General features: G+C 42.2%; 1 protein-coding gene and 3 non-coding genes across 4 annotated transcripts; 1 reads left to right on the top strand and 3 right to left on the bottom strand.

Annotated features, from left to right (window-relative positions):
* Nucleotides 1–190: 190 nt before the first annotated feature.
* On the bottom strand, nt 191–272 carry Trnal-aag. Its single transcript has one exon. It is a non-coding gene; the product is annotated as a tRNA-Leu (tRNA).
* A 1,713-nt stretch (nt 273–1,985) lies between these two features.
* Trnal-uag lies at nt 1,986–2,067 on the bottom strand. Its single transcript has one exon. It is a non-coding gene; the product is annotated as a tRNA-Leu (tRNA).
* Nucleotides 2,068–2,848: 781 nt separating this feature from the next.
* Nucleotides 2,849–2,930, bottom strand: Trnal-uag. Its single transcript has one exon. It is a non-coding gene; the product is annotated as a tRNA-Leu (tRNA).
* Nucleotides 2,931–3,139: 209 nt separating this feature from the next.
* LOC124138108 (peroxynitrite isomerase THAP4-like) lies at nt 3,140–6,417 on the top strand. The gene is made up of 2 exons (XM_046504643.2): nt 3,140–3,572; nt 5,208–6,417. Exons 1-2 carry the CDS (start codon nt 3,362–3,364, stop codon nt 5,549–5,551), a joined length of 555 nt encoding a protein of 184 aa, XP_046360599.2. The 5' UTR covers nt 3,140–3,361; the 3' UTR covers nt 5,552–6,417.
* Nucleotides 6,418–9,374: the final 2,957 nt, after the last annotated feature.

The raw sequence follows: 9,374 nt of genomic DNA, 5'->3' as shown, positions 1-9,374 counted from the left end.
GAACGGGTTAAAGGCAACCATGTCAGTATTTCAATACTTTAGTACTAAAATACATTGAATGTGTTCATGCATAGTGTTACCCGAGTAGTTGTTTTTATTTTCAGATCCATATGAAAAAAGAACGTGTTCGTGCGTAGTGTTACCCATGCAATTGTTTTTATTTTCAGATCCAAATGGAAAAAAAGTCTGATGGCAGCGGTGGGATTCGAACCCACGCCTCCGAAGAGACTGGTGCCTTAAACCAGCGCCTTAGACCGCTCGGCCACGCTACCAGTTGGGCGATGATGTGACGTGGTAAGATTAAGAGGTTCATCTCAATGAATATTGCATGGCCTTTGGGAAAAAGAGATATTTCATTGCGTTGTTTCACTCTTTGTTGACATGAAACGGTAAAACTATAATAGAACCATAACCCCTGGTTGACATCCCACACATGGCTTTTCTCAAAGCGTACTACGTGGTGATAGACTGGTTCCCAGTTTACGTGAAGTCTATAAAGCGCAAATGTAGGTGCGCGTACTATCACTAAAACCAGTATAAAATGAGAGCAATGAACACTCATGGCCCCGTTCCACAAAGCGATCGTAGCGCTAAGGTGATCGTAACTCCCATACTTTAACATTAGCTTACGACAGTCGTAGCGCTACGTTCATGACATGTGGCTAATATATATATTGCAACTTTTGCCTTTTTAATTCACTTCAGTAAAAAAACAAATATCAATTTATAAGTCTCCAATGTTTGTTTACCCGTGGTAGGGTGATTTATCATGAAGTGTATTTTAATGTCAGCTCCTATTTTAAAGTCTTAGTCCTTGCTCAACCACCCAATCTAACCTGCCTCACTATTACAATAACTCAGTCACCCTTGCGCTTGCCTCAATTGTTTCTCCGGTCTCTATTGTCTTGCCCCAGCCCCAGCCCCTTACTTTCAGTGACAGGGTGCTTCGTGGGACTGATCATGTTGAAATTACACTTGTATTTGACTCTGCATTGAAGCAAGTTCTTAGTTCATCGCTGAAACGATTTCGTCAATTATCACAGGTTAAATCAAAATTGGAAATAAGATAAACATTCATCTTTGTAAACGTAATGAAAGCACGACTTTAACGTTACAGGTATTTTCCACTGCATGTTTATGTGTTAGTTCTGAAATCAAATCCACAATATTGTCCTTGACATTATTTAAGAAATAAACGACGAGTTTGTTTTTTTTATCGTACAATAAAACACTGCAGAGAGTATAAACCATGAGGGGCAAGTGGTTTATTTTCCCTGCAGTGTTTTATTGTACGATAAACAACGACCACGAGTCGTTTATTTCTTATATGATGTAACAACATTATGTTCACTTTAAGGATGTTGATGAAATGTACAAGCATTAAAAATATTTCCCTGAAAAGAATCGGAATGTCGGACGAAAAATGTCTTATGTTTTATTACCTACGAGGATAAACATATCGGGGTTCATAAAAATCACATTTGCCCAAGGGTCAGATCATGTTCCAATATGAGAAAAATGCTCCACGTAAACATAAAACGCTTCAGAACATACTAGCCTTTCTTCTTGATTTTTGAGATTTGTGTCAAAGCATGTAAGAGTTCTATCATTTTTTTATTATTGACATGTTGTTAGTAGCGCTCATCTAATGGGCCAAAGGGAGGCCTTATCAGACCTCGTCCTTTTTTCAAAAGGCAAATTAAATAAAACAAAAACGATTTACAAATTTGAATGAAATATAATCTCGCCCGGGATATATTAGCATGACAACGAGTCTCTATAGTCATGGGTGGTAGCTGGAATGATCGGCACGTGAAAATCTGGCAAGTGACATGTACAGGCGTTGTGGCCGATAAATGATCTTCTATCTCCCCATCAATTTGCTTGACTGTTTGTCCGGTACAACCGGTACCTGGGGACAATAAAATGATACAACAAATATAATGCACGCTAAAATATTGTTACTTTCAAACAAAAAGATACGATGGCAGCGGTGGGATTCGAACCCACGCCTCCGGAGAGACTGGTGCCTAAAACCAGCGCCTTAGACCGCTCGGCCACGCTACCTCATGACCTGCTAATGAATCTAACCATCGAAAATGCCGATTACCTCCCCCGCACATCTCTATAACAGCTCGACTTCAGTGCATGCAGTCAAAACATACTGGGGAAATCAGACATATATGATTACGAGATAAACATACTGTGTTTTCTATGTCGAGCTTGTAGAGGTTCCAAATTCAATTTTCATCTACAGGTAACCTAGCTCTACATTGAAAACACGGTATGTTTATGTCCATTCTACCACGGACGTATATACGTCTTTGATTCTACCATGACTTAACAAAACGCGAACTCTTTGATGTTATATATAATGACTTTTAATGAGTGAAGGGGCATGGGTTGAGTCCAGTGTTTTGAGTCTGTTGTCGATCTGAATGACGGAATCACCACCGACAACAGCCTTTATGTTACAACAGGAATATTGCTAAAAGCGGCGTAAAACCATACTCATTCCATCATTGTGACGCGAAAGGTATGACGTCACAGTCGTATTTTGAAAAGAGCCAAATCCCAAGCTCACTGATGCTGCCAAAACTTAAGATACATTCTCTCTGTAGATTTCTATCCTGTTTTCTGCACGAAATGTATTGCCACACATCCTTTGAACGTGTCGAAACTGCAACTTTGCAAAACCTCAGCAAATTCACATAAATCTTGGACAGGTTGGTGCACGCATACTGTGAAGTTTCGTCATAAATAACCTGTCTCTGGGTGCAATTATATAATAGGGAAAATATAATGTACAGTGAAAGATAGTTCCTGACTTTCATAATAAAAAATCAGATGGCAGCGGTGGGATTCGAACCCACGCCTCCGGAGAGACTGGTGCCTAAAACCAGCGCCTTAGACCGCTCGGCCACGCTACCCCTCGACCAACTGCGGCTTCAATGAATCTGACACTCGCACATACCGATGATAACCTCCCCCGCATAATTCGGCACAAGCTCTAACGCAGTACATGCAACATACTGGGAAAATTAGGTAATGGGGCCATATCACTGCAAGGAGCTTCATTGTAATGCTTCATTTGCAAACTCCTTCCCAGCGCATGACGCCTTCTTTACCATGTTTACACTCTCAGTAACATAGTATAGAGAGCTCTGCGAACGGGCGATAGCTGTGAGGAGCTTGGCTTCATTGATTTGTCCGAGATCTCCAAGGGTTCCTCGAATAATGCTGATTGTTAGTGCCGCCATATTTGTGGGAAAAATCCGCCATGTTTGAGGTCAAATAGAAACAATAACCTACCACTGAAATCGTGATTTGTTTTTTGAGATGCCATGACACCAGGACAGTAATGGTGAACTGCTGTTCTGTAAGAGGATGTTCAAACAGGTCAAATCGGGACGGGAAGTCGTATCATTCCATCCCTGCAGTTATCATAAACCAGGGTGATCGAACGCGAGAATTATCTGAGCAACGACGAGCCCAGTGGATAGCTAAACTCGGGAGGGAGAACTACTCCCCAACAAAGTACACCAAAATATGTTCGGATCATTTCGTATCAGGTTAGGAGACATATATGTCAATATGTTTAGATAGTCTCGTAGGCATTCAGAGGCAGAAAAGTGCCCCCAGTAATAATGGCAGTAGTCTATCCCACGTTGGCACCAGTAAAAGCCCGCGTTGTCGGGGCACGGGGCATAGCTTGCATATTGATGATTGTAGCGTAAAATATCAGATGTCATGGGAGAGGGACAAGAAATGCTTGGTCCGATGATATATCAGTTTTTGTCATGGTGCACTCTGTTGGTCTCTCTTACAGATCTTTAGACATTTTATGAAACAACCATTCTTATACCATTCTTAGCTGTATTATACCATTCTTAGCTGTAGAAATCAGTTCTCCGCCCATTTTCAGCTCCAGTAAAGTAAGATACCTGAGGGCTCCTTTTGTGGAATTATTTTATTCAGCCTCACGCGTCACTTTATTTCGGACCGGGGGGCACGGGGAGCCCAGTCGTCTAAGGCGCCGTCATTCGCTGTGCAGAGTTGCGTCCCTTGGGCACGCCAGAAACCTATGATTGTGGGTTCGAATCCCGGTTCGCCCCGATTATGTTTCTAGGTTTGTCAGCACCATACCCGTGCTCGTGGGTTTCACCGAAGTGGTAAACGTCTGAGACCTGCATCACTTCGGGCTTTCCTCCCACATTAAGCTGACACGCCGTGATATAACTGGAATACTGTTAAAAGCGGCGTTAAACCCAACTCACTCACTATTTCGGACCGCCTACGTGGTCTTGTGGCAGTACTGGAAAGCGGAAGGTCGGGGGTTCTATCCCCGGTCGCGTCATACCAAAAAAGACGTTAAAATATGGTACTTGTTACCCTGCCTGGCTATTGGCATTAAGGGGCTGATACAAGGACTGGTCGGCTCGGAGTCGATATACTGTGTCTGAGTGGGTTATTCGTGTTAAACTGCGGGATTGTATCTCAGTGGGCTAGCACTATAAAATCGGCATTAGTCTTGACTAGTACACACACACACACTAGAAGACACACACACACACACACACACACACACACACACACACACACACGTCCATGCACGTCGCTACGTAAGTGCAATAATCTTGAACTCGACGTTAGACCTAATTTGAATTTCACCTCACTTCACTTTCTTTCGGGGACTATGTGTTCTAGGTCAGTTCACGATTTGCCCAGTGGTGTGTGGCGCCGCAAGTCCCAACTTCTTAGCAAACCCTTGCAGAGAAAACATCCGATTAATGATAACATATAAACAGGCACACCAGCTGCATGTCAAAAACAAGTCATTTCATTTGCTTTGATACGTTTAACATGGACCTGATTACTTTGGGCGAGTGGACGAGGATTTATTCGCCTACTGTATGGACTCGACACGGTAATAATACATACATTCAGAACTCCAGATATATCGGTGTAGACTGGCCCCAAGGAGGTAAACTATATTCAATACCCAAGGAACAATATCAGTGTGAATGATAACGTGAGTAAATATTCGATGCCTATTTTCTTTTTTTATCTGGAGCCCAGTATATTTGCACACCTTTTTATCTATCTCTGTATGTTCATTAGGTGAATGCCGATGACCTATACGAATGTTGTGCTCTCTTTATATTTTCTTTCAGAATCGAGTAATTACACCATCTTGATAACTTCAGGTAAACCCACTACACTGTACGACATCTCCAGTCCAGACTGGATTCCGTCTCTCCACATGGGCACAGGGTTGTCCTTGAAGGATGCGCAATCTCTCAGTAGATACCGCAAGGGACAGAGAGCTCAGAGGAAGAAAGTCCTGGCAGCCGCCGAGATGTTGGTGGAGATGTCGCGGCGTGGTCGGGACGGAGATGGGCGGGGCTCACAGGAAGGTGTGGGCGGGGCTCGGACAGCACAAAGTAATTCTTTCAAATACGAACATACAACTGCGAAACCCGACTCATCAGAGGACATTTTCTTTAACCAGTCATACGACAGTAATGAACCCATGAAAGGCAGCATTTAGCGATGGTCACTCACAGAAGTATAACGATCATGATGATAGGATCATATCTATTGGCAATGCAATGATGTAATTCAGTTTGATGAAACCTGTTTTCACATGGAACAGTTGAAAAAGATGAATGGCTATATGGTGTGTACACTGTCAGTGTTAGAATGAAAAGTCATTGTTGAGCCCATCAGACGTGTTGAATGTCTCTACATACCGTAATCAGATGGCCATCCTGACATGTCGAATTACCCAACAGCCTTTCGTGAGAATCCGTCGTCCAGTGTTGAATCACAATCTCTTCGGAGTGATCAAAGTGTGAAATTTAGACTGTCGTTCTTATCTCTTGTTCCAGAGTTACGTTCCCGGTGCTATTGAATGCCACTGCACCAACTGATCGTGTGAAATGTGTACGACATAGGACTTGGTATTCGTTCTTAAACCTGTAACGTGAATAAGGGGCACGGGTGGCCCAGTAGTGGAAGGCGCCGTTGTGCTATGTTCGTATACTTAGCTGTAGGGATACTCTGGTCCACGGATCGAAGACCAGATTCTCCATGACTATGAACCGTGGTTTGTCTGCACCATACCTTTGCTTGCGAGTTTCAGTGGTACATGCGGTCATATAACTGAAATAACGTTGAAGCGGTGTTGACTAACTGTGAACTGAATGGCCATGTTTCCACGTGGTACAGAACTTCACTTGGAATACTAGTATTTATATACTGCTTGTAAAGCGGTACGAGTCCTATACCTTGACGTTGACATTGAGTGACTATTCTCATACGTGTGGGTTGTGGATATTATTATGTATGCCTCACGAAGAATGTTTATTAAACTGTTTTACTGAGTGTATCATGAATGCGATGTGTTCTGTTTTGTCTTAAAATTGACGGCTGATGAATATAAAGGGATCATCGCATGACTGTGTTGAAATGATTTACACGTGCTAGTGTTTCTCTCAAACATGAAATAAGGTCCTTGTCATACACAGTTATTATTTGGTTGTAGCGAGTTAGCCGACCCAGGCGTGTAATGCTGCAGTTCACTTTGCAGTTGTGTCCTTTTGTAGTGCTTAATACCCAGTGATCTTGGGATCGAATCCCTGATTTGTTCTGATTATGGCTTGCAAGCACCATACATGATTTCCTGGATTTCACCAAAGTGGTAATTAATGGGATCGGGTATACTTATGATCCACACGAGGCACATGCGCAAACAAATTGTACGTGCCCTATACAATACTGTTGACGTGAATTCATTGTTATATTGTTGGCGTCAAGCGTACATACGTCACGGACTATATGTTCAGTCTAGTATCGTCCTACGGTCACTGTACGTGAATTAGTCCCATCACATCTCGGCGTCATGATAGGACACTTTCATATATAGTGCTTGCGTCAGGTGAACTTTCTAATCAGCGTTGAAGTTCTGAATTCTCGGTACTCAGTGAGCGATGCATTGAAATCAGCATATCGTATTTCTGTATCTCGAAAATGAACTAAAACTACAAATTCCGGAAGTAGACAGATTGCGGCACCCATTCGTGACCTGTCGTTTCTGAGCACCATGACTGCGTGCGCACACACAACCAGTAGGGAGTAGCGTCGAAGGAATATGTGGGTAATGTGCAGGTTTTCATTTGTTCCATCTAAATTTCCAAAACAAGGTGGTAATATTTTTTTTGCCGAATCGTTTTAGAACGCTGACAGCTGATTGGCTAAAGAGTTGTGAGTGAATATGTGTGTATGGTTTTACGCCGCTTTTAGCAATATTCCAGCAATATCACGGCAGGGGACACCAGAAATGGGCTTCTCACATTGTACCCATGTCGGGAATCGAACCCGGGTCTTCGGCGTGACGAGCGAACGCTTTAACCACTAGGCTACCCGACCGCCCCGATTGGCTAAAGAACACACACTAATAAATGCTCATTCCCTTAGACCAATAAGGGCTGAAAAATCGAATATAATAACGTTCCGATAATGTGCATTTTAGTGATCCTCACAGTTGATTGGTCATTGGAAGAAACATAACACCGTCTATTGTTCCAGACGTTAGTGGTGTTAAATCATCAGAACAACAACGGTTTCGGTTCGAATCCCTGATTCGCCTTCGTGTCATACCCATGTTTATCGACTTCACCAAAGTTGTAAACCTCTGAGCAGACGTGCATCACTTTGGGCGCGCATCAAGCTGACGCGCCTTGCAACTGAAGTGCTGGTCTAAGAACTTGAAACCTAATCCTCCAGTGTTCGAAATGAGCGCCTGACCATAGGCCCGTGCCAGGTAGATCTCGTGTCGGGCCCGTAGTTTCAAATTTGTTGGTTGGTTTGTTGTTTAACGCCGCACTCAGCAATATTCCAGCTATATGACGGCGGTCTGTAAATAATCGAGTCTAGGCCAGACAATCCAGTGATTGACATCATGAGCATCGATCCACGCAATTGGGATCGATGACATGCATCAACCAAGTCAGCGAGCTTGACCACCCGATCCCATTAGTCGCCTTTTACGACAAGCATAGTCGCCTTTTACGGCAAGCATGGGTTGCTGAAGACCTATTCTACCCCGGAATCTTCACGGGTCAAATTTGTATGGGTCCTTATGGCCTGCAGTAAATTTACGAGTCTATTAATAGACTTGTCACAAGAAGCTGCAGTTTCTTAAATGAGTGCCAGAAGAGTTTTGTCAGGGCCGACAGCTTCTAAACACTGATTCGACCGTCCTTTCATGCCAAACATGCTAAAGGTTGGTACATACTTTCTGGCAAAGGATAATATAAACAATACTTAGCTCGGAATTATTGAATACAGGTCCGTGACTTTCATGCTACATTCATTACCATGGACATAATCAAACGTTGATTAATCGACTTGGTAGACTCAACCGGATTTACATTATCGTGGACATGCAGTTTCGAAAAGGTCTACTTCGCAATTCTTTTGTTGTGTATATTCCAAACAAAAGACTTGTCATTTTATAAATAAACAACGTTGCAAAGAGGTACCTACATGCGTCAACAAGCAAATGTTGATGCGAGGCCTAAGTCAGTGTTATATGTTGAAAAAACATATTTTTTGTTCCAAATGGAAATTTTTTAAAAGCCGGGTGAAAACTCTTGCAAATCACGCGAGACGTTTCAGTAGAAGACAGACAGACAGACAGAAGTGTTTACTTATCTCTCACTCATAGATACATTCAAAATACAAATACATGTTATGTAGATGTATGACCACAATATCTACGACCAGCCGCACAGCGATTTATCAGATACAATAAAACCAAAATAATAAAATACATAAAATGTTATTTTATGAGGAGACTAAAATAGCTAACTATACACAATATACATAACATAAAACAATCTAATGTATATACACGTATACATTCACATACATTACCCATATCAAATCTTTCAGCGCATAACAGGTTTTGGCAACGCAAAAGATAAGATCTGGGTTTACTATAATACGAGAGTAAATTTGTCTGTACAAAACATTGTGTTAAAATAAGGTAGAGTAAAGTTACATGTAGTAAGACGGTTGGTCTTCTGGACGTTATATATAGGGCATATATATAAAACATACTCTTCGTCCCTGATAAAGTCTGTACAGTTAAGACAATATATTTTTCTCCAGGTACATTCTCTTCGCGACCAGTCTCTACTCTTAAAGGCGCCACTCCACATCTAAATTAAGCCAGTGCATGCATGTGAGGGGATGTTTCACATAAGGTTCAACGACATAATTATCAAGTAAGGATATGATTTATGGGTGAACAACTTCTTTATTATAATTAAGAGCGACGTTTCGGTGTAGTTTCCAACACCGTTATC

This window comes from Haliotis rufescens, unplaced genomic scaffold (assembly GCF_023055435.1).
Source record: "Haliotis rufescens isolate VD_foot unplaced genomic scaffold, xgHalRufe1.0.p SCAF_12, whole genome shotgun sequence".
In the NCBI taxonomy this organism is placed as follows: Eukaryota; Metazoa; Mollusca; class Gastropoda; order Lepetellida; family Haliotidae; genus Haliotis; species Haliotis rufescens.
The sequence above is the reverse complement of the archived record's forward strand: the minus strand, read 5'-3'. Positions and strand labels throughout refer to the sequence as shown.